The sequence below is a fragment of the Malania oleifera genome, chromosome 6, assembly GCF_029873635.1.
Source record: "Malania oleifera isolate guangnan ecotype guangnan chromosome 6, ASM2987363v1, whole genome shotgun sequence".
NCBI classification, from domain to species: Eukaryota; Viridiplantae; Streptophyta; class Magnoliopsida; order Santalales; family Ximeniaceae; genus Malania; species Malania oleifera.
Window position 1 is genome coordinate 20825713 of NC_080422.1, and position 26940 is coordinate 20852652.

Genomic DNA, 26940 nt, shown 5'->3' on the forward strand with positions numbered 1-26940 from the left:
TTTTAGAGAAGATATTCTCATGCAATAAAGCTTAGGGAGGTAACATATGAAAAGAAAGCTGCGTCTATTTGAAAATGTCAACAAGACAAGCTTATAACGCCAACAGCTAAACTCTATCAACGATTGCTTGGAACACCTAATCACCTATTATCTTTGTTTAGCAATAAACAAAAAAATAACAACAAAAAAGAATATTTGAACAAGCTTTCCCACTTATATCTAAATTCAGCAACAGGTTTATGTAGATTTATTCCTGCTCGGTAGAGACATCCTTGAGTTTTTCCTTTAGTTCACCAGTCTGCAAGGGAATGCCGGTGTCAGAAGAATCATGTATCACAAAAATCAAACAGCAAAGCATTCTCATACTCTGAACTGAGAATTTACCTGGTGCATGTTAAGAATAATATCAGATCCCCCAACGAACTCCCCCTTAATAAATATCTGTGGAAATGTAGGCCAGTTGCTGCATTGAAAGATTGAAGACCAAAGAAATTTTAAAAAATAAAAGATTGCAAAATTTAAAAAGATGACGGCAGAAGAAAGGAAAAATAGAAACAAAAGGCATGCTATGCAAAATGTTTGCTCTTTACAAATAATTCTGCAGCAACAATATAATGTTCGGAATTCGAATAATACAGTAACCAACAGTACAATGAAGAGAAACTTTGATGATTTTATCCACGAGACAAAGACTGGAAGGTAGAAAGAGACATTTTAAAGCCAAATGTCCAACCCCCAATGTAAATTTTCTCAAATGAAAAGAGGGGGGAAAAAGGCTAGACCAGTAAATTGTGAGGCTTAGGATTGTGCAATGAAAGAAACATCAAGATGCAAATCTACAAATGGGGCAATGACAACAAATCTTAACTGAACAGAATAAATAACTTTGGAAGATGTGCAGTGAATCAAAACATGGCCATCTCCGAGAAGTATTCAACATATTAAGATGCAAATACTCATAGGCCATGCATGTAGATCCTAAACTAACCAGTATTGGAGGTTTTGGGGGGATGCGGAGTGGTAAGGAGGTTGGCAAATGCAACTTTGATTACTTTATCTAAGACAGCATTATGGTGTACATAGCCACGGGCAACAGCACATATTTCCTCAGAGAACATTATTTTTTATTAAATGTTAAATTGCTTAAATATAAACCAGAGGGCATGATAAATTACAACAATGCATAAAATAAGCATATTATGGGGTTTTTTATTAAGTTTTTCTTTGTTTTTTCTTCTCTTGTATTCCTTTTCCTTGAGAATATCTTGTCCTCTTTGAGGTTGTGTATCTTTTTTCCTCTCTTAATACATCCTTTGTCATCGAAAAATAATTTTCACACACAAATTATTTCCTAATACAGATAAAAGCAACCAACAACAGCATCTACTCTCTGACTCAATTATCAATTTTCCTTCTACTTAACTGAAGGAAAGAACACACGTATATCAATATAACAAATTCAAATACCCATAAATAGGAAGGTCCACAAGCGAATTGAGTATATGTTGATTAACACGTGCACTGAGGCAGCTCAAAATTTACTTATCCATTCACTCTGTAATTACATGGTGTTCCTCCCCCCTCCCCCCCCCCCCCCCCCCCCCCCCCCCCTTTTCCCAAAAGTCCACTGTAATAGATTGCGTTCATATTGCACGTGCCAGCAAAAGAGTATCTTTGAGCCCAACCTGGCTGTTTTTGAGGATGTGCCAGGGACGACCTATGAAAATTATTTGTCACTTATGGCTCAAAACAACTAACATTTCCTTAACTGGGGCAAGAGCATCGGACTTTCTACATCCACGTATGTGCAAATGTGCACCCTTCTCAAATTCTCCCACTTAACCTGTTATAAGCTACACAATACTTCCGCTTTGGTGTTGATCCATATATGATTCACCAGCGAGAACTACTCCAGTACTCCAACACTGAAGGCAGCAAACCCTAAAGCTGTTCAAAGCAAGGCCAAAAAATACACTGGAATTAATCTGAATGAAGAGGAACAGAGGCCAAACCCCCAAATGAACTGGAAAAACCTGATCAAATCACAGAATACCCGTCTCTTAACTGTCATACTTCAAACCCCAACAACAAAGGGAAAATTTCCCCAAGCTGAAATCTTCAAGCTTGGCTTGGACAAATGGGTGATCCCTGATTGGAAAATTCCTTGGGATCCCACCATCATACTCATATGATTGAAATGCTATTGAGAAAGTTCAGAAGAAAGTAGGTGAAGTAAAAATATACTCACTTTATGTTCAAATTTTCAAGCTTTGAAGAAGAAACCAGATTATGGGCCGTGGGATTTTGGAAAACAGCTCATGGCTCTCAAATGGGATGCGTCAGCAGAATTCAGCACCATTAAGCCAGATAATTCCTATCTGGGCAGCTTTCTTTGATGTACCACTAGCACACTGCAGTACAATGGGGCTCAGCTACGCTGCAAGTTCCCTTGGGAAGCCACTCTACTTGGATTCATACACTAAGCAGACAAAAAACATATCTCATGCAAGAACCTGCATGAAGATCTTTGTGGATTTAAGGCTCCTTGATGGTGAGTTACTTACAATAGACATTGAGTATCCCTTGAGATTAAAAATAAAATAAAATAAAATTTGTTCCAACTGCTCAATGTTTGACCACAATGACAGGCAACGCAAAAACAAGAAAAAAGTGGGAAAAAAGTAAAGTCGAACCCTTTGATGAGCTTAATGAAGGAGAAAAAGTTGTTGAAGCTGCAGAACCAACTGCTTCACCTCAGAGGAAGGAAAACCCAAACAGCAAAATGCTTTTGAAGCTCTGATTGAGATCATTGAAGGTGAAGAGAATAATATAGTGAAGGAAACTGTGCCTCCAACTAAGAATGGACCCCACCCACCCCCCACGCCGTGAGCCGCCTCAAAAAGAAAATGAAATGACTCACCAGGAAAAGGGATTAGCTATCTTGAGCCCTCAACAAGGCAACCCGCTTTAACTTCAACCCAACCCTCTCCAATTCTGACAGACCAGGAAATCAGACTTTCAGCAAGAAGGGGAGAAAGAACAGCAGGACTCCAAAGGGCTTTAAAAATCTTGAGGAAAAGCTCAAACAGCAGCCCAGTAATGATGCTTAAATATCAGCAGCTAAAACACAGGTCTTAATGACCATACAAGGCAGAAAGAGGTCAGAAGATTGATAGTCAAATAATGTTCTGATGATAGGCATATACGAAACAACAATAAAGTTAGATAGTACACAAAAGTGATAAAAATATACAAAAGGAATGGATTTTTTTCCATAATTACAGCAATGGCTCAATGGCTAGAATCTGGGTAAGGACCAAATCCTAAAACCATCAAAATTTTAGAAATTCACAAAATTCCACAAGCCATCTCTCTCCAGGTAGTAATGGAGGATACAAGCCACTGTTCACTTTCATATATACTTCAAACAGTCCCCAAGAAAGGATAACCCTGAGTAATGAATTACTAACCCATGATCAACTGAAAAAACCATGGTTTGTAAACAGCTCAGAAAGCAGCATCCTATCCAAACAGGTAATATATCAGGAATTACTGATTTTGGACTCTTCTCCTAATGGTTCAAAGACCTCCCATTGGTCTCTTCTTTATTTGGACCAACAAAAGGGAGAAATGGTTTATAGCTAGCAAATTGGACAAGGTTTTAACCTCACATTGTTGTGCCTTGGTTTTTCCCCAAAATGCTTTTGGAATTCCTATCTCCTCGAGTTTTTGACGGCTTTCTGCTGAATGTAAGCACCAATAGGGAGGAAACTAGAGTCAAATCATCCTTCAAATACCTCAAATGTTGGGCCAAACACAAAGAATTCCTCAACACAGTGGCCGAAACGTGGTTAGTCATAAAGCTGCTTAAACAAAATCAAAGAAGTTCACGTCAAAAGCATTCTGCAAACTTAAACAGCAGAATTTCAGCAGCCAGAGCTAATATGTCACAAGCACAAGCTAACTTGTTTTCTCAGAACACAGATGCAACCACCATAAACGCAAAGGTAAAACACCTGATGGGGTTTTTGAAAGCAGAAGAAGAAAGAATAAAAAAAATAAAAAATAAAAAATAAAAGAGCATGAGTTGACTGGATGAAAGTAGGTGACAAGAACAACAGGTTTTTCTCAATGGCAATCCATGAAAATAGAGCAAAATCTCAGATGCACTATTGAAAACCTCTGAAGGGATGTGCGCTGAAACCCAGACAGACAGCACCAACAAACTGCTATCACTTTATTAAAAACTTTTGGGTAAAAAAAAATGAGGAGATCAAAGCTTGCAACCCTGAATTTCTGAGCAAGGTTCTGACTTCCTAGGAGTGAAGAAACAAAACCTCAACTAATTAGAGTAGTTGACAATGATGAAATAAGGACAGCAGTATTCTCCTTCTCTGATGTCAAGGCACATGGTCCAGATGGATTCAATGCCATTGGAGATGATGTCCCAAATGCAATTCTACCGTTCTTGAAAGACTCAAAGCCCCTAAGGCAAACAAATGCAGCACTGTTGACTCTGGTCCCTAAAACAAAGAATCCAAACACAGCCAAGGACTTTAGACCCATTGCTTGCTGTAACCTCATATACAAGTTAATCTCTAAAATCATGGCAAACATGCCACAGAAGGGTACCCACTCCTTCATTAGCCCAAACCAAACAGATTCATCCAAGGCAGGAGTACGCATGACAACATCTTAATGCTTCAGGAACTACTCCATAACTATCACCTGGATCCTAAACCTTCAGGGACAGCCCTAAAAGTGGATCTGATGAAAGCCTTTGATTCCATACATTGGGATTTCATTCTCCAACCAGTGCATTGATACTCCAGCAAACTTTGTAGGATGGATCAATCAGTGCAACACAAAGCCATCCATCTCTAATATTTTCAATAGATCCATTGAAGGCTACTTCCAAGGGCAAAAAGGAGCGAGGCAAGGGGACCTATTATGTCCTACCTCTTTGTCATAATAATGGAAGTATTCACCAGGCTTTTGCAATACGCCACAACACATGGTAAGCTATATTACCACCCAAAATTCAGCCAGCGAAAGCCAGTAAATTTGTGTTTTTTTGCTGATGATGTCTTAATCTTATCTAAGGAGACACAAATTCTGCCATTAGTATCAGCCAAATTCTTTATCCATTCCACAGATCACTGATCTCAAATGCCACAATGGAAAATATGAAATGTTCTCCTCCAGAATCACAGATACAGCTAAGCAACAGACAATTGGCAAGGCTTTTGGGCAACACAGCTCTTTCTCTAGGCAAGTTCATTTCCTGTTTATTGACAATTGGCACCCCCACAGCCCATTGATTAATTGATATGGTGCACATTTACCTATTGAATTGGGACTCCTCTGAATGCTGAAGTGGCTGACATGATAAATGGAAACAGCCAACCTAGCCAAGAAGGAAAACAAGTGTACTGCAGATCCAAATGCTTTGAACTACGCTCACAATGCGGCAAAAACTGACACTTTGTACTGGAACGTCTCATCCTCTGGTTTCTCCTTCATAGCTTCAAACTCTTATCTGTGAGAAATCGGTGTGTAAACTGCACAAAAAGCCTTCACAGCTTGGCTAGCAGCAAAGGAAAGATTAATCACACTCGAGAAGTTGGCAGCTTAGGGGAGAACATCTGATACACTACACAAGATATGTAGGTCTTCCCCAGAAAACTGAAACCGCCTCTTGGGAACTGAACACTTCTACTAAGGGGTATATATGTATCTTGAAAATCACCAGGCAAGCTGTACTGGGAGCAGAATATCAGATGGCTTGCTACCCTTGGAAGCTCACTAACTGATACAACCTGCAAACTAGCCTAAAATGCTACAATATACTACACATGGAGAGAGAAACAGATTACTATATGAGATCACTGCCCTAAATGTGGATGCCACAGTACAAAAAACTGTTTTTATGTAAGAAATAGGAGCACTTAGCCTAGGAGTCTGTTATAAACTCCAACTCCACTGCTGAGTCTCCTCAAACTTTTATAATTTCCCTATTGATAATGATAAATGCTGCTGACCTTGTGCTCAAAAAAAAAAAAAAAAACTAACATTTTATAAGCAATTTGAAAAATGAAAAGTTATTTATTTGAGTTAAAAATCAGTTGAGACACATTTATAAGCCATATATATAAACTTACCTAAATGATTTTACAGCATTTTTCAGCTCAGGATCTTCTAAAATATTTCTTGCGCTCAAAGGAACATCTGCAAGAACCAAAGCTATCAATAAGAACACCATAACAAGCTTTAGAATTTACAAGCAAGCAACACAACTGCACAGACAATCAAAACCAACATACAACAGGATTAATGACAAGAAATCCATGTGCACAGATTTTCAGCGATTCAAATTTACATATTAAACAACTGAAATCATGAACTAGCAAAAACATTGATGATTGAAGTATAACAAACAAGTTCTTAGAGATTCAAATTTTCAAAAAAAAAAAAAGATATTGACAAGAAAATGTATTCCATAGCATGGATTGCTCTTGAATTTAGGGATTCTATTTAATGCAGTACTGCTTTGTAAACTAAATTTCATCTTAATATTAGCTTCATTATTTTTGTTGTTTGTTTGATGCTGTTAACCATGCAATGAAATGGATCTGACGCTGCATAACATCAGGCAAAACCTACTACAGTAGTACTAGCTGATTAGAAGTACTAATTTGATGTGATCGTAATTTCAGCATCGTGCAGCCTAATTATTATTTTAATATACATTGAATTCTATCTCTAAAACATAGTTTGCTAAAATCAGAAAAGAAAAAGAAATATCAAAACATTATAAAATGGTATTGCTGAACTGTAAAATTTATTCATGCATGCGCTGAACTGTTCATTCCATCATATCAGTTCCAGGCTTCCAGCTCAGTCAGCATTAATGGGACTCAGATGCCTAACTACATTTCATGCGCAGTTCTCTATACAACTAGCTCCAAAAAAATTCCAATCTAAAGCAAAGAACTGCAAGAATAAGCTGATGGGACAAGAAAAGCAGGTGAATTTCCTAGTAACTATCTTTTAAAAAAGATGCAAATAACAAAAGACATAAGTCTCTATCAATGAAAGTGAACCAATTCTTCTATTTCATTATTTTCAGATGCAACATATGTTCTTTTTTTGGGCTTTACTATCTATGGTCCATTTGGTCTGAACTACCTTTATTTTTGTTTATCTTTGTAACCGGTTGATCACAGGTTCGAGACCAAGAAAACAGCCTCTCTGCATAAAAGCAGGGATAAGGCTGCATACATTGTGATGACCCTCCCCCACCCTTGCAAAGTGGGGAGCCTAGTGGCCTTGCGACACACTTTATTTTTAAAATCTAGGAAAATCTTTTTTTTGGACGAGAAATTTTTTTATTAAAGACTGAATCAATGTATAAAAGAAGAGGCAAGTTGTCCTCAAAAACTGAAAACTACAAACTGACAGATTATAATAGAGCTGCCTTCCAATCCCTTCAAAGGGCGGACTGTGATAAAACCTAAAAAACCCAAAGAGTGGACCCAAATGAAGCCAAGAACACCACTCTGTCCCATAAGAAACGGGGCAATTTGTGCCTTGCGTTTCACTCAATCCATAGAGTCCATAAGATGGTAAATATAGCACCACTCCATAGAGTATTGCCATCTTAGCTTGAGCCAAAGCCCTTGATCCTTGCAAGCAATATGTCACCCACTTTCCATGAAGCCACCACATCTTTGCCAAAAAAGGAGTGCATTCCATAGCTGTGTTACCACACTCACTCATCCAGGTACCCACCCACATTCGTTTCATTGAACTCATGGCACATGACACACATGTTGCAGTTGAGAGATTTGTAGGGCCTTCTTTCCTAAAGAAAATCATGCATGTTAATCCAATTCAGAATCACAGCCCAAAAAAAAGAGTGCATTCCATAGCTGTGTTACCACACTCACTCATCCAGGGACCCACCCACATTCGTTTCATTGAACTCATGGCACATGACACACATGTTGCAGTTGAGAGATTTGTAGGGCCTTCTTTCCTAAAGCAAATCATGCATGTTAATCCAATTCAGAATCACAGACCAGACAAAGGTAGCCTTCCAAAGGAAGTGGCTCCAAGGGAAGAGGTTGGCAGAAGAGATTTTGAAAGGGAATGAGAAAAAAGATTTTGATGCGAACAACCCCAAAGAATCACCCACCCACACTCACTCGTCCTGCCTATTGGAAGGAACAAAGTGGTCCAATATAGAAAGTAAGGTGGTAAGCTCATTGACCTCTCTTTAATTGAGATTCCTGAAGAAATGGAAATCCCACAGAAAAGAGCCTCCATCAAAAGAAATGAATGAGCTGATAGAAAAAAACTTAAGCAAATGAGACACCTTCAAATCTAAAGAAGTCTCACCCACCCAAACATCCTCCCAAAAATGAAGCCTATTGCCATTTTCCACTTTGAATTAGGGTGGGGGAGAAGAATTTCTGGGGGCATGCATGAGTAGGGTTGAGCATAATTCGATTAAACTGAATTAACTGAGTAAACTCGGTCGGTTAAAAATTTATTCGGTTCGGTTCGGTTTTCATTTTCGTTGAATTTCAGTTTATGGTTTTCGGTTCGGTTAACTGAATTAACTAAATAGTATAAATTAATAATAAATAATTAAATATATTATATATTAATATTTTTTATACATTATATATATACTAAAACTTTATATATTTTTTATATATTATATATATATTATATATGTATATATATATATATATTAAAATATTAAATCGGTTAAAATCAGTTAATTGATTTAACCGAAATTCAGTTCTGTAGGTTTTGAGTTCGGTTAATATGGAATTTCGGTTCAGTTTGGTTAATAAGGTTTTTTAACCAAAATTTTTCAATTAATTTGGCTAATTAACTGAACCGACCAAATGCTCACCCCTATGCATGAGGAATAACACCACTTCGTCTCAATTCCCATCCACTATAATGGGTCCCATATTTACTCTCTTTGTGCCATAGGAAGTTTCTAAAGGAATCTTCCACAAGCATTTTCCAATCAGGAGATGATTTTGGATTCAATAGTACCAAGGGCAAAATAAATAGGTGTGTTGGAAAGAGAGGCACTAATAAGTGCGACAAGTCCCCCAAGAGACAAGTATGCCGTCTTGATGCAGGGAGAGCATCAAGGATCTGCAGCAATGGGAAAGATAAGAATAAATTGAAAATAGGAAGGGAATGGGAGGAGAGACAAGATACAGGATTCATGTTCACAACTCCATTCAAATTCAACATCAACTGTCTACAATATGGCTTTCACATACTATTTATAAGAAAGCCTCTAAGACATAAAATTACACGTACTCCTAACATTACATGAAACTATAAACAACAACAACAACAAAACCAAGCCTTAGTCCCACTAAGTGGGATCGGCTATATGAATCCTTTTCCGCCAATTTATGCGATCATGGACATTTCTTTTGATAAATTCAAGGATATTAAATCCTTACTCACTATCTCCTTCCAAGTTATTTTAGGTCTACCGCTAAATTATATAAATATTATAAACAACCCCAAAATACACATAATCATATACTAATTAATACTAAACACATAATAAACTACTAACTAAACCCAACAATCATCGATACGATTCTTCTTAAGTATTCTCCAACAAGGATCTTCCCAAGACCTTGCCTCGTCCTCCATCGCTTCTTCCACCCCTCTAGAGTCCAATCCCTAACAGATATTCTCAATAACTGGGTCCCAAAAGACTACAGAATTTGGGTAGTCTCCGAGTCATAGGCCAAGGTACGATAATGGCCACTCAAGGGAAACACATGCTGCCAAGGTTATGAACCTCTCTAAGTCCCTAGTACTCAAATTGATGTCGACCATCCCACTCTTGGACAAGTTGATATTTGAACCTGATATCTTCTCAAAGACTTAAAGCAAGATGATTACCTTACGGATTCCCCCCCCCCCCCCCCCCAAAAAAAAAAAAGAGTATAATATGCTTCTTTTTTTTCAGCCTATTTCGCTCCAATTTATTTTCACTTTATTTTGTTTCATTCTACTTCAATATATTTCATCAAAGAATGATCTTACTTGCATTTATTTAAAAATGAGAGCAACGGTCGATTACAAATTTATAATATTCATGATATATTACATTCAAATTAATAAAATAGGACCATAAGCTTTAGAAACATACAAGTACAAACAAAATATCAAAAGGAAAAAAAAAAAGGGAGAAAAGGAATAAGAATAAGAAAACAAAAAAGAGATTCTCTCCTTGGACAGTTCCTTTTCTCTCTCTTTTCCCTTTTTCTTATCTCCCTCTTCCAATCTTCATCTGATGTCGACATCAGCATAGTAACATTAACTGTTTATATGCTCCCCTCACACATTGGACACTTACAATACACAAACCATGTGTTAGATGGTGAGTGAAATGCTCTTGTGAAATACAACTGTTATGCACACACTCTTTTCCATAGTAATAATCTTATCAAGCTCCAGTCTCTTCCCTTTGCAAATCCTAAATTGGATGATCAAAAGCATGATAGAGTTCAAGAAAGTCGAGCTGGTCTGCAAGCAATTCGAGCTCGACTCGCACATGAAATTTTTATGGTATGACAAACCTCCCACATTCCTTTTGATCCTAGCATTCAACTTTACCAGGTTTAGGGCTTTATGTGATCGTGTCAACTGATGGTAATAGAAAGAAGGCCACCATCACTATTAACAAAAAAGCAATTTTTCCAATTTCCAAAAGGGTTAAGTCTTTGAACACCCCAGGAAGAAGTAACCACAAGTCCTATTTCTAACAATGGACAGAAATCGATGGGTAGTGATGCAGTTGAGTTCTTTAATTTTTACAAAGATCGCTGCTCCTCAGGTATGTTTAGGGCACCCAATCATCTATAACTGTTGTGTCTAAGAGTTAATGGCTATATATTGTATCCTATCTTTGGAATGGATTCCAGCTACAAATGGAATCCTTGTAGAGTTAATGTCAAACATAAGCCTAGGGATAACATTAATGAAAAGAATTGAATCACCAAGATGCTTGGATTGCAGTTCAATGAGCGTGATTCAAGAAGTATTGCATTAGGGCATAAACAAACGAGCATTAGATAGTCAATTTTCTTGAGATTAAAATTTTCAAAGCCTTGGCAACGGAAAAGTCTATTGATCAGAGACAAAAGGAAAGAGTTCATAGAATGAAATTTTGTTCAAAGGAAATAAATCCAACAACCACAACATTTGGCCCTAGTAACCAATTCAAAATTCAATTCTATATTAGAATCTTTACAACCTAATTAAGCCTTAAAATCCCACTGCATGGGTTCGACTACATGAGTCCTGTTTCACCATTTTACACAATCTTGGGCAATGTCTTCCAAAAAGTTAAATCCTTACTATCCTTACTATCTCATTCCAATTTATTTAGCTCTACCCCTTCCCCTTCTACTTCCACTCACAATATCTAGCTCACTCCTTCTCACGATGTATTATCTGGCCAACGTCGTAGGTGCTCAAACCATCTCAGCCACCCCTCCCTTATCTTCTATAGATGTTATGCCTAACTACGAATGTATTCATTCTTTCATTTCTTTTTTTCTTTTAACATTCTAACACTTATCCGCCTTAGCATTCTCATTTTGGCAACTTTTACTTTGTGAATATGTATTTTTCTTAGATAATAAAAACTTCCACCTTAGCATTCTCTTTTGGCAACTTTTACTTTGTGGATATATATTTATTTTAGATAACAAAAAACTTCATTAAAGCAAGAAAAGAGAACCAATTACAGAGAAAGAGGATAAGGCATCCTCTAAAACAAAACAAAAAGAGGAAAACAAACAATACAAAAGGAAACAAAACAAAAAGAGGAAAACAAACAATATAAAAGATTTACATCAATGATGCCTTCCAATTTCTTTGGATATCAAACAGCAAGGGAGAAGCCAAAAAAGTAGCTTTCTTCCTGTTAATGGTTATTTAGTCATTTAGCATTATTATTATGTGTTAAAGTTTGGTTAGTAATAAGTGTGGGTTAGTAAAGGTATTATGGTCATTCCCATTGTACTTGACATAGTTATAAATAGAGGGAGAGACCTATCATTGAGTTTAGATCTTCCATTTTACCCAATTATTCAACATGGTATTAGAGCATGATTCTGAAACCTAAACCCTAATTGTTACCACCACCATAAAAACCGAAGCCTAAAACACAAAATTCACTATATGTCTACCATCATAGAAGAATTTCCAGCAATTTTCTGGGCGACATTGCCAGTTCAAGAACATCAAAGATTACAGATTTTGCAAAAACAACACCATAGTCACCCACAGACACTGCTGATCTGCCCCCCACTGAAATCCCATCTCTAGGCAGTGTCACACACACCCTCATGCACTGGTCGAAGGCTACCAGGCCCGACCCCACGTGCCTGCACGTGAAGCTACTTTCAGGCATGGTTTTGACCTGAAATCATCCAGCAATGATTCAATCCCTCTATTAACATGTTATTGGAATTTTTCGTAATGTTTTTTGCCCAAAGATCTCACCTTTTTAAATTGCTCATGTGCAGCACCCAACAAATGGTTGTTTGATGATTTGTGAAGCTGTTAATCAATGGTTATTGAGTTTATTCTAATTCCTTTCATATATCAAAATATCAAGCTGTTGGGTATGTGTTTTGCTCAAAGATCCAATTTTTTTGTGACCATGCACTTGTGGTAATTCATTAGTTGTTGTTTGGTATTAGTAATAGTCATTGGTGATTTTCTTGGAGCAGTGACAGTGCTCGTGAGCTGTTTTTGTTAGGCTGTGGAAGTGTTATATAAGTTTGTTGGTGATTTGTCCATGGTAGTTTCGGTGGTTCACCTCTCCAATTGTTCCGGTGCTGTGTATTGCTTTCTTCGGGCTGTGTCTGAGTTCCTTGGTGCTGTGGCAGCCTTATACTGATTTATTCATGACTTGTTCATGGTGGGTCACCTTGTTCATGGCCGTTCCAATTGTTCCAGCAATTAATCTTGTGATCATTGGTCTGAGTTTGTGATGTTGGGATGGGGTTTGCAAATCCCAAAAGTATGGTTCCTTCATTAGTCACTTGTTTGAGTGAACTGCATACTCATATCAAAAGAGTATTCAAGGTTTCCACAATATCAATCATCTCAACAAGCATCTCATCACATTGTGCCTTTTTGCCTAGAAAAGTAATCCTACAATTTGTATGCCATCCGGTATCCTTCCTAATAGTCCTTGGCCTATCGATTTTGCAGCCATTGACCATATAACAAGTCCAACCAACTTCTTTCTGATCTCCAGTACCATAAAAATCTACCTCAAGTTAGCCTTGCTGATGGGTCCACTATTGCTGCTAAGGGGATAGGAACAGTAAATCCTACTCTTTCTATCTCTCTTTCTTATGCTTTATACATTCCTAAATCTCCTTTCAATATCATGTCAATTAGTAAGCTTACACAGTCACTAAATTGTTTCGTCACATTCTTTCCTAATTTTGTGGTTATTCATATCCGAAGACGAGAAAGACAACTGGAATAGGACATGAGGTTCGTGGATGATCTTATTTCCCATGATGTTGATCCTCCTATAGCAGTTCAAAAAGGTAAATGCACTTGTACCCAACATTTGATCTCTAATTTTGTTTGTTATGATTTCTTGCCACCCTCTCACTATTGTTTTGTAAGTACTCTGTCTTATGTTGTTCTTCCAAAATCTATTTTTGAAGCCCTATCCCATTCTAGGTGGAGGACAACAATGGTTGAAGAGATGCGTTGCACTACATAATAATGATAGTTGGGATTTGGTACCTCTTCCTCGTGATAAGTCTATTGTTGGTTGTCATTGAGGGTACAATGTGAAAGTCCTGATGGTTCTATGGCTCTTTTGAAGGTGGGCTTTGTTGCTGAGGGGTATACTCAAGTGTATGGTTTGGATTATTCAGACACATTCTCTTTGCTCGCTAAACCTGCCTTAGTGCGTTTGTTCATTTCTTTAGCCACCACTTGTCATTAGCGATGTGAAGAATGCTTTCCTACATAGTGATCTTCATGAGGAGATATATATGGAGCAACCACCTAGGTTTGTTGCTCAAGGAGAGTCAAGAACAGTATGTTGACTTAAGAAATTATTGTATGGATTAAAACAATCTCCAAGAGCATGATTTGGCAGTTTTAGTGTTGTAGTATTTGAGTTTGCCCTCCATCGGTGTGCAGTAGATCACTTTGTATTTTATCATTATACTCCGTCTAGTAGGATTTTGCTTATTGTGTGTGTAGATAACATTGTGATCATTGGTGATGATGATCAAGGCATCCAAAACCTAAAGTTTTTCCTAAAGAGTACATTTCAGACCAAGGACTTGGGACCATTAAAGTACTTCTTGGGTATAGAAGTATCCATATCTATGGAAACTGTCATGTCACAGAGGAAGTATGTTCTTGATCTGTTAGATGAGACAGTGGCTGTTGAGATCCAAACCTATTGATACACCCATGGATCCCAATAGTAAGTTAGTGCTAGCTATGGGTGATTTGTTGCCTAACCCAGGTTGGTACTAGGGATGCAGTGTTGAAGAAGGGAAGAGCTGTTTGTGTTTGCCATCAACTTATGAGATGTGTCGTTGTCATCAATTTATGAGATGAAGTCTCTGCTGCCTGATATGTTCTGTGCATATATGTGTAATGCATCCTCTGTGGGGCTACAGTTGTGGGGGAAGAAGGTTGGAAATTATGGTTTAATTTAGGTGCAGTGATGAAGATGAGAAGGACAGTGTGCGGTTTCCATCAATTTATGAGATGAAGGCAGGTTCTGCATAAGTACCTTCCCTCCCTCCCTCCGATGGAGCTGTGTGATGCTGAGGTAGCAAGTCTAGCCATTGATACTATGCCAGCTATGATTTACATCATAGTGTAACAGCATTGATCTCTTGCACTTTTTATTTTGTTTTCTTTTGCATTTTTTTAATTAGTTTTAATTTGAGCTCTATTCTTACAGGGGCTGGTTCAGCATTGCTTTCCTGTTGAGCAGAGCCATGATCTGGCAAAAAAGGGAAGGGAGAACGTGGAGAGGGAGAGCAGAATGGGCTCTTCCTTTTATTTATTATTATCTTTTTATTTATGGTGCAGATTCCTAGAGAAATGTGGTAAATTGGACCATTTTTGGATAAAACACATGAAGCAGGGTGAAAGAAAATATGGAAATATGAGGATGAAAATTTGGAAAACAAAACAAGATGAGAAAATATATATATATATATATATATATATATATATATAGATATATGAGACATGTATTTATTATACTTTTGGAATTCTTGTATGAAAATAAAAGAGAGTCCAAACAAACAAGAGCATCAACAGTTTCCACAAAAATAATTGCAATGAGTAGGCTATCTGAGTAAAGCAGACCATCCGTTTTTCCTGTCCCCAACTAAGACACATATTCATCTAAATTATAAACAAATAAATAAACAAATAATTGATAGTACATAAGAATGAAATAAATCAAAAAATGGATGTCATAAAACCGAGCATTAAAAAACTTACTATATGCTTTCAATACTCTTACTGCCAGTGAGCTGAACCCACAGCGAGGAAGATCAGGCACCCCTTTCATGTAAATCATCACAGGGTTGTCCTTGACATCCTATGTTAGAAGTTAGAACATTACCAATTACCACGATCAATAAATATCGATGCTTAAAAAATAATGAAATTTGCAGGTAAATAGGATGCTTCATAAATATAATGCTACAAATATTAATGAAAACCATGGACCTGCTCAACAATGTCCTTCAAAGAAAGGCCTGAACTCTCAAGCTTACTAGTTGGTCTGAAATCTTCATGTGTGTCAGGATCATGTGGCACAGTAGTTGAGTATCTCGTTCCATTGTAATAAAAGGATTCAGATACCTTTAACAATTTAAAGCAAACCATTAACAACATTGCTATGACATTTAACATACATTGCATAAATGGGTTCAAAATTCTGTAATGCAGCTTTACATGATAAAAATTATTTAAAGATCCTCATATTTGAGTAAATCATCTAGATTAGCAGACACCTTGTGCATCATTTTTCCCCATGATGCTTTAGTACCATATTTTTCAGGAGACTCAAAGCCTTACACAAATAAAATCTTCCACCTTTTTCATCTCCAAAAACTATCAAGCAATTGCCAGCAATTTTCAAATTCAAGAGCGAAATTTTTTGTTAATATTTTCTTAGTTCAAGTTTAATGGGGGGCATCCAATCATATAAATAAAGATCTATGAACTTAGAAATAGGACTTCAAGAAAAATTAAGACATGTAGTCGTGTTGGCCATGTGGGTAAATTGTATCAATCTATTCCAACATACGTAGGTCCAAAATAGGGGGGGGGGGGGAATGCAGCTAATCTTGCATTAAAATGAATTGAGTAGGAAATTTGTTCTTCTACTTCAACATCTGGAAGTCATTCCACACTATAAACCTAATGCTCTAAACTCAACTAATCAAAACTTGAATGATCAAAAGATTTTTTTTTCTTGATCAGCCAAGAAAATTTCATAAAAGTGCATAAAGGTGATGCCAACCAAGTGCAAACAAACAAAAGGAAATCATCCACACTACAGGGTTCAAAAAAGTCAAGAACTACAAGAGTATCAATCAAAATCAGTCCACTATGCCAACTAGTAGCTGTAGCAGTAGCAACCCATTGGTCGTTAATAACATGTAAGGGCATAGCTGATTCTTTGAAAGCTCTCTTATTTATTTCCTACCACACAAACCAAAAGATGGCAAGAGGAATGAGGGACAAAGATTTCCTCCTTTCCCTGCTTGAATGGATACCTTCCCAAGCTGACAACTCTCCTTTAATGAGGGATGCTGTTTCCAAAATGGACTTGCTGGGAAGTTGTTGCTGGTTGCTGCCAGAGGGGTGATATTTCTTTAATAGGATCTAACGTAAATCTACTGTATTTATCTAAGATCCACTTGGGATCACTAGTAGTGTTCCGAATTGAATTTTTGTACAAGCTACCATAAAAATCTGTCAGATGGTCAATTTCTTTATCAAAGACATTCTAACCAAGGGAACGTTCCAGAAAATCCCTTGATCTGGCATTCGAGAATGATTACTAATTAGGACACCCTTGTCGCAAGCCAAATTGAAGATGGAAGAGAACTTTGTGCCAAGGGGAGGGGCCACGCCAATATTGAGCCAAAAGAAAACATTATCCCCATTCCCCACTTGGAAACTAATAAAGGAGAAAAGTCAGCCCAAACATTCTTGATGAATTTCCAAACTCCAAAACCATATGCTCCTTTGCCAACTTTTTAGTGGTCCAACCATTATGCTGAAGACCATATTATGAAGCAGTGATTCCCCTCCAAGGGTGGTCATTCTCCTCCATGAATCTCCAAAGCCATTTCCCAAGGAGGGTTGAGTGGAGAGAGAGAAGTTCTTAAGCCTCCATTTCAAATAGATTGTTTTATAGGCCCCCAGTTGACAAGATGATATTTGAAAGCTCCCCTCGATCACATAAGAATATATGTTTTATTATATAATATACCATCCCCTCCAAGATTACAGCCTTTATGTGGACTGCAGCCCTTGGGAGCATCATTACAAATGATGTCCTTCAGAGAAGAAAGCCTAATAAGGCTTAGCCTCCTGATGATGTATGTGTAATTCGCAATCTGAGTTGTGAGGGTGCTTCATATTTGTTTCTGGGTTGCTCTTGGACATTTGGAATGAGTTATTTGGTGTTCTTCTTCCATTTTTGGAGTCTCTATCTCATCTCCTTTAGCCGTTTTAGTAAAGGGGCAAGCAAGGCATTATGAGGGAATGTGTTGTTTGTAGTGATTTGGTGTATTTGGTTGGAACATAATTTTCAAATTTTCAGGGTTTCTATCTGTTGATTGCTGAGGGAGTAGGGTGGTGTTTCTGGCATTACTTTGGGCTACAGCAAATGGTTTGTTCAGATGCATTTATTTGACCAACTTGACACGGGACTGGTATGCAGCTACCCTTTAGTCTTCAAGATTTGTATCGATTTTTTTCCATTCTTTCTCTTTAGAGAGAGGGTGCCTTATTCACCTTATTAAACATTTTTTTCTTAAATAGTAATGCGTTAATCAAATTCTATATGCATACTCGAAGGATTTTTGAATTAATTAGGCCCAGTTAGATGAGTTCAGAGGCAGTGAACTTTTGGGCGGTTTCTTTGTTGGTTTTTGGCAGGAAAAAGGAAAGATCAGCACTCTGGAAATGTGCTTTTTTTGCAGTCTTTTAGGGGTCGTGGATGGAGCATAATGCGTGTATTTTCCAGGGAAGAAGTTGTCACATTTGCTGGTTGGGGAAAAGATGCATTATTTGGCTTCTCTTTGGATCAACAGGTAAGGTTGCTCCTTTGTGACTGGTTGGTTGGTCATGGGTTCAAGACATCGAATCCAAGGGAACAGCCTCTCTACATAAAAGTAGGGGTAAGGCTATGTACACTCTGACAATCCTCCCCCTACCCTCCCAAAGCGGGGAGCCTTGTGGCCCGGGGATGCCCCATTTGTTGTGTGTGGGGCAGGGGAATTTTAAGGGGGTGAGCTTTTCTGATATTCAGCACGATTTTCTTTATGTGTTGGATTGTTAGTCCATGCTGGTTTTCTCTCTCTCTTTTTTCAGTTTTCAGGTTGTTTCTTTGTTTTCTTATCTGGATTTTCCAGACTCTGTTAAGGAGATGTCTTATTCTTCTGGCTGTATTCTTAATCTATTAATGAAATTCTTCTTTACTATCTTAAAAAAAAAAAAATAGGCCCTGTTTGTTTAAGGAGCTTGAAAATTGAGAAAACACATTTTGAATTATGTTTTCATAAATGAAAACAAAAAATTGTATCATACATAGTGAGTTATCAAAAAACATGTTTGGATAACTAAATTTGAGTTTACCCTCTAAAATGAAAACAGAGAATGCGTTTAATATTCAAATGTGTATGCAAAATTTAAATAAAGAAAATTGGACGAATCACAAAATTATCCAGCCAAGTTTTTGCAACATCTTCCAAGAATACAATTAAGGGGAAAAAATAGCTGGCAAAATTTTGTATCTAATGGAATATGCTGATAACTAATTCTTCTTCTTCTTCTTCTTCTTCTTCTTCGTCCATTTTCTAATAGGAACCCCATGCAGCTAGTCCCAAATTCATGTAGAAACCATAAACAGATAATAATAAAACAGCAAACAACTATCACAATTAAACAAACCAGAAAATGGAGCAATCAGTGTAATCAAATGTGAATCATTCTGCTTCTACTGGGCCCACAATTACTGTTGAATAATTGGGTAAAATGGAAGACCCAGCCTCAATGATAGGATAGGTCTCTCCCTCTAATGATAATATATGTCAAGTACAATTGGAATGACCATAATAATACTAACTCACACTTATTACTAACAAAACTCTTAACGCATAATAATAATGCTCAATGACTAAATAGCCATTAACACTCCCACTCAAGCTAGAGCATATATATCATATGTTCCTAGCTTGTTACAAATGAATTTCACACGAGCACCTCCCAAGGCTTTAGTGAACAAATCAGCAAGCTGAAACTCAGACTTCACGTGAGTGGTTGTAATGAGCTTTTGTACAAGTTTCTCCCGAATAAAGTGGCAATCAACTTCAACATGTCTGCTCATGGAAGACCGGATTGGAGGCAAAATGAATAGTAGCTCAATTATCACAAATCAACTCCATAGGCTGAGAATGTGGAAAAGCTAGCTCTTTCAACATGCTCTTCAACCAAACAAATTCACATGTAGTGTGTGCCATAGCTCTACAATCTAACTCAGCACTCGACCTGGCCACTGTAGTTTGTTTCTTACTTTTCCAAGACACCAAATTACCGCCGACAAAGATACAATACCCGATTGTGGATCTTCAGTCGAAAGGTGACCCGACCCAATTTGCACCTATAGTCTGTACATCCCTAAATATGAGTGTGAGCCCAATCCCGGTATAAGAGACCTCTCCCTAGTGCACCTTTGAGATATCTTAAAATGCGAACTACTGCATCCCAATGGCTTGTTCTTGAGGAATCGAGAAACTGACTCACAACACTTGTTGCAAAGGATATATCTGGTCAAGTAACTGTGAGATAAGTCAATTTTCCAACAAGTCTCTGACAACGACCTAGGTTAAGCAACAATCGCCCATATCAATAGGTTTGGATCCCAACAGCCCCGTCTCATCTAAAAGATCAAGAACATACTTCCTTTGTTACAAGACAGTTCCCTTACGAGATCTTGATACTTTTATGCCCAATAAGTACTTTAATGGTCCTAAGTCCTCGGTCAGAACTTACTCTATAGGAAAAGCTTATGTCCTGGATAATTCGATCATCATCACCGGTGATCATAATATAGAAATAAGCAAAACCCTGTCAGATGGGATATGATGATAAAATACTGCACACCGATGAAGGCAAAACTCAAGTACTATAGCACTAAAACAGTCAAACCATACTCTTGTAGATTGTTTTAATTCATATAATGATTTCTTAAGCCGACATACTAAGTCTGACTCCCCTTGAGCAACAAACCCAGGTGGCTGCTCCATATATACCTCCTTATGAAGATCACCATGTAGGAAAGCATTCTTCACATTTAACTGATGTAGAAGCCAATGATAAGTGGTGGCTAAAGAAATGAACAAACGTATTGAGCCAAGTTTAGCAACCAGAGAGAATGTGTCTAAATAATCCAAACCATACACTTGAGTATACCCCTTAGCAACAAGGCGACCTTCAAATGAGCCAAATAACCATCAAGACTGACTTTCACATTGTACATCCAGCGACAACCAACCACAGACTTATCAGGAGGAATAGGTACTAAATCCCAAGTACCATTTTCATGTAGTGCATGTGTCTCTTCAACCATTGTCCTTTTCCATCCAGAATTGGATAGGGCCTCAAAAATAGATTTTGGAAAAGCAACAAAAGACAGAGTACTAACAAAACATTAATAAGAGGGTGACAAGAAATCATAACAAACAAAATTAGAGATCGGATGTTGGGTACAAGTGTGTTTACCTTTTCAAACAACTATAGGAAGACCAACATCATGGGAAATACGATCATCTGACGAGGGAACTAGAGGCACAGTAGTAGAAGCTAGAAGAGGCACTTCTCCCTTGAGTCGTCAGGTGTATACCTGCAAATCAAGATGATCCAAGCGACGAGAAGGACTCAAACTGGATAAAGATGTAGGAGGATTGGGTACATATAATAGGCTTGGATCTAGAAGGCAAGGCAGAGAAAGGGACTCATCAAGGTCAACAAAACTCAATGAATCGAAGTAGTATGGTGTAAACTCAAAAAAGGTGACATCAGCAGAGACAAAGAATCAACGTAAAGTAGGACTGTAACATCAATATCCCTTTTTAGTATAGGAATAGTCCAAAAAAATACATTTGATAGAACGAGGATCCAACTTATCCATTCCTAGAGTTAACTGATGGACAAAGGCACACTGCCGAATATATGAGGAGGAAGGGAGAACAAAGGAGCCTTAGGAAAGATAATTGAATATAGGATTTTACCACCAAGGACAGAGAATGGCATTTTATTGATTAGGGAGCAAGTTGTGAGCACGACATCATTCCAAAAAACTTTGGGGACATTCATTTGATACAATAGGGTATGAGTGCCTTCAAGAATATGTTTGTTTTTTCCACTTTGCAACTCCATTTTGTTGTGGAGTGTGGGCACAAGAGGACTGAGGGATCATACCAGAGTTAGTCATATAGATACTAAATTGGGTACTGAAGCACTCCTTTGCATTACCACTACAAAGTATCCTGATTGGCATATTGAATTGAGCCTTCATTTGGGATCAAGACACAAAAGATATAAGACAACTAGGAATCATCTTTCATTAAATATAACCAAGTCATCCTGGAGTAGTCATCAACAAATGTAACAAAGTATTGAAACCCCAACTTTAATGTGACACAACAAGGACACCAAATATCAAAATGAACTAGCAAGAAAGGACTAACCACCCATTTGTCGACCCGAGAAGCAAACAGAACACGATGATGTTTGCCTAATTGACAAGACTCACACTCAAAATTAGACACAGAACTAAAGTAGGAACTAGCTGTTTCTAGGGCTGCAAACAAGCCAAGCCAAGCCAAGCCAAGCTTCAGCATGTTTAGGCTTGGCTTCATTGTATTAAAGCTCAAATCAAGCGCAGGCTTGGGCTCGGGCTCGACTTGATTCGAGCTCAAGAAGTCAGGCTCGAGCTTGGCTCAAGACTAAAATTATTGGCACGAGCTCAGGCTTAGGCTCCAACTCAAGCTTGGGCTTGGGCTCGGGCTCAACTTATACTTCCAGTGCAAAGTGCAAACAAAAGTAAAATCATGGCAATATGCCCAATAATTAAAGAATGCCCAAGCTATTTGAGTAATACTTTCTTTATTAGCAAATCCAAAGTCATGAAGTTTATTGGCTTGATCAAAGTAAGATAAGTCCATAAACCGAGAGAAATTTTCAAAAAACCAAAAAGAGAGCAGAGATTGAGATAGTTGCAAGAAGAGATCCAAGGAGAAAGTTACCTCAATCGCGTGGCTTAGGGGTTGTGCGCCTGCATCTATGCTGCCGCTGGCTCCTACAGGCTACAATGACGAGAGACGGAGAGCGGTGCAGAGGGGCAGAGTAGAGATGTGATTGCCAACTAGTAATGGTTGGCTTGCGCTGCAAATGACGATGACGAGAGATGGAGAGAGGAGCAGAGGGCAAAGCTGAGAGGTGACTGTCGATTGGTAGTGGTAGAGCTGCATTACAAATGACGATGATGAGAGATGGAGAGAGGCGCAGAGGGGCGCAGCTGAGGGGCGACTATCGACTGGTAGGGGTAGGGTTGCACTGCAAGAGACTGAGTTGAAGTGAAGTTGTAAAGGGGCAAATTAGATTTAGGGTTTTAGTTTTAGTTTCACACATTCACAGTTGTTCATAATTGGGTTGGGCTGGGCCGGGATTTTTGTTTTGGCATTGGATTTGGACCGTATTTGTGGGTTGGGCTTCAGCTAGTCTTGGCCCTTGGCATTGGATTGGGCTTAGCCAACTATAATTATAAATATAAATTATATAATAAATATTTGATAGTGAATTGTAATTAAGCCTATTTACGACCCACTACCGAGCCTCTTAACAAGCTCAGTCGAGCCTATAACCGAACTACTCATGAGCCAAAACGAGTCAAGCCCATTTGTGTTCAAACTCGGCTCGTTTATGAACCGAACCTGAAAATTGGACTTGAGAATCGCTCATTATGATAATGAACGAGCTCTTGCTGAGCCGAGCTTTAGAGCCGCTCATGAGCAGCTTGGATTGTTTGCAGTCCTAATTGTTTCCGCTTGTCCAAGGATGGATGACCAAGGCAACAATGGATTTGAAGTAGTGTAGCTGCGACTGTGTTGGCAATGGCTAGAGAAGGCGATTTTGCCCCCATTTGGGAGCACTTAAAAAAAAAAGTACTCATCGCACTTATCACTTATCACTTAAAATAAGCACTTTTAAAAAAAGTGGTGTTTGGTTTGTACTACAACAAACACTTATTGCAAAAAGAGTTTTTCCAGAATCACTTTTTGAGAACTATTTAATTGAATTTTGAGAAGCAATCTAAGATGGCTTTTTGGCCACTTATAAGTGGCACCATTCATAGGCTGGGTCATTTTTGTAAATATAAGAAAATTTAGTGGTTGTTCTATAATTTAAAAAATACATTAGAAGACAATGATATATTATTTTATTATGTATTATAATATATTAAACAGCTTATGAGCACTACCACTGCTCCAAGAGAGTCACCAATGACTGTTACTAACACCGAACAACAACTAACGAATTACCACGAGTTCATGGTCACAACAAAGATTGGATCTTTGAGCAAAACAAATACCCAACAGCCTGATATCTTAGTAGATGGAAGCAATTAGAACAATGAATCAAAAAACACAGCAAATCCCACTGTTTCAGAAGCAATAAACTCAATAACCATTGATAAACAGCCTCGTGAAGAAACAACCATTCCTTGGATGGCCCCGCACATGAGCAACTAAAAAAAAAGGTGAGATCTATGGACAAAAAACATCACGAAAAACTCCAATAACATGTTAATAGAGGGACAAGATCATCGCTGGATGATTTCACATCAAAAAAATCCTGAAAGTAGCTTCACGAGCCAGCGTGTGGGGTCAGCCCTGGCAGCCTTCAACCAATGCATGAGGGCGCGTGGAACATTTCCTGGAGATGGGATTTTAGTGGGGGGCAGATCAGCAGTGTCTTTGGGTGACTATGGTGTTGTTTTTGCAAAATCTATAGTAGATTTTGTGTTCTTGAACCGTCAGTGTTGCTGAGAAAATTCCAGCGACTCATCTGCGGGTGACTATGGGGTTGTTTTTGCAAAATCTATATTAGATTTTGTGTTCTTGAATTGTCAGTGTTGCCAAGAAAATTCCAGCGACTGGTCTGACTTTCGAATGCTGCTGGCTTCTAGGGTTATAGTGTTTCTATAAATTCTTCTATAATGGTAGACATTCATCGGATTTTGGGTTTTAGGCTTCGGTTTTGATGGTGGTGGTAACAATTAGGGTTTAGGTTCAGAATCATGCTCTGATAACATGTTTTATAGTTGGGTAAAATGGAAGACCGAGCCTCAATGATAGGTCTCTCCCTCTATTTATAATATGTGTTAAGTGCAATAGAAATGACCATAATACCCTTACTAACTCACACTTATTACTAACAAAAACACATAATAATAATGTTAAATGACTAAATAACCATTAACAATTACAATTGAATAAACCTGATCTAACGTATTTTTACTCTTCCAGGGGTTCATTGGGTTCTTCGGGTAATTACTGGCAGTTTTGCCAGCAGCATGAACTGTGGATCAGTCAGCCATGGCTGAGAGGGAACAGGAAACACACAAAACATGAGAAGATGGACCCAGCTACCCTCCATCTTCAGTGGAATCCATCACCAGCAATTTTCCAGCAATTTTGCTGGCAGTAAGAATCCTAGAATTCTGACTCTGACCTTTGGGAAGGTGGAAAACAATGAGAGGGAAAAGGGTAGGGATGTTTAACAGCAGATTTTAACTGTGGCCTTTGGCCTTCTGACATCAACTCACTGGTTCATGGTGCATCACTCAAGTTACTTGATGGATCCTATAAATTTTTTAGCACACATTCAACTCGACTGCAACTTCTTAAAACCTGAGCTCAAGTCAATTACGCTTGTTTTGAGGCTCGCCAGTTGTATTACGAAAGTCAAACTCAACTCATCAAGCTACTCGAGTAGATTGAGCTTGACTTGAAGCTAGTGTAGGTTAGGAGGCACAAGGAACCTCCAGTAGCCTATTCCTAATTTATATAATATGTGTATATATATATATAGTTTACTAACAATTTTCAAAAAAAAAAAGAAATGAAAATCCCTTCAGAAATCCTCCATTTTAATGCTGTGCAAAATTGCAAATTAATGTGCTCACATATATAATTGCTTTCCTCAAAATATATATATAATTATAATTTTAAAATGTACAAGTCAATCCTCCTTCTTTGATTATTCGTTTGACTTCTGAAAAATGTTCAAGTTAATGGTTTGCTTTCCAAATATACACCACAATTACATACATGAATTAGCCCTATAACACATTATACTACCAACGATAAACTTCTTAAAAAATTTTCTAAAATCCTCCTCCACTAATTCTTTTATTCCTTTCCAAGAACATTAGGCCTGTATATTTGATATCCTAATATATAGCAAAATTTTATGCATAAATCAGCCCCAATATACATTGCAAAAATTTCTCACATGATTTCTACTGCTACACCACTCTCTCTCACTTCCCCTCTGCCCCACCCCCGTCCATTTGCTCCTTTAGTTCAAGCTAATAAACCTTCACAGAACTCAAGTGTTCACGGTTTTACCCTTTGGTGGTAAACTTAAATTATATTCTACGGATGCATACCATGTATTAAAAGAAATATTTTTGCAATAATAATATTATAAAAATTCATCAAACAAAGTCCGATATCTAGCAATTGCAAAGCGCAGCCACACTGTAAGAGTAATCCATTCTCTAAATTATTGAACAATCACTTGATTTCAGCTCCGTCTAGAACTTGGAAAGCATGGAGAGAAAGGAAAATAAGAAGGAATCTGTTCATACTTGAGATAGATAGAAAATATTACGAAAAATTTATCTCCAACTCATTTTCTTCTTTTTTTCCTTTTCTCTCACAAAATTCTTTATCCAAACGAACCCTTAAAGCAAAATATTGTTTGCATCCCACGCATGGGTGACTGCTTGTGTGTATGTGAGAAGAACTAATTTACAGTCTTCAAAGACGGGACCTCTGCTCTTACCATTTTACTTGAACGAGCCGCAGGAAAGACTGCGACGCCCTTCAGTAGAATATTTGAAAGTGACCTTGCCATAATGTCAGAGATGCGATTTGCCCCCAACCTGTGGGCGAAAGAGGTTGGAACAGTATAAAAATCCGATTACCTGAACATATAAATGAACATGGAAGAGCATCAATTCAGGAACACACAGAGACGAGGGATAGGATGAGGTAATGATAGGATGAAAGGAGAGTTACTCGAAAAAGGAGAACTCAACGTGCTGAGGCACAGAAGGAGCAGCAGAAGATTAGCCCTTTGTTTTCTCTCTGCCTCGCTGTTTCGGTGGTGGTGACCGTTGCAGGTGGAGAGGAGAATGGAGGAGAACCTAGAGAAGGGTTTGATCGTTCTGTGATGAGTCGGGTAACCGGTGATGGGTTACTCTGCCAATTTGATTATCTGTGAGGGGTAAATTTGTCTTAGAGCCACAACAAAAATAATCAAAAAGTTGCATTT

General features: G+C 38.0%; 1 protein-coding gene across 2 annotated transcripts; it reads right to left on the reverse strand.

Annotated features, from left to right (window-relative positions):
• Positions 1 to 26940, reverse strand: LOC131157452 (monothiol glutaredoxin-S15, mitochondrial). Of its 2 annotated transcripts, none has more exons than XM_058111626.1 (7): positions 26685 to 26940; positions 26449 to 26590; positions 15805 to 15939; positions 15574 to 15673; positions 6162 to 6228; positions 385 to 463; positions 1 to 298 (listed from the first exon to the last, which is right to left on the reverse strand). In XM_058111626.1, exons 2-7 carry the CDS (start codon positions 26518 to 26520, stop codon positions 248 to 250), a joined length of 504 nt encoding a protein of 167 aa, XP_057967609.1. In that variant the 5' UTR covers positions 26521 to 26590; positions 26685 to 26940; the 3' UTR covers positions 1 to 247. The 2 variants fall into 2 exon arrangements, with proteins under 2 accessions (XP_057967609.1, XP_057967610.1); XM_058111627.1 differs by having other exon boundaries at positions 26449 to 26548; positions 26685 to 26911.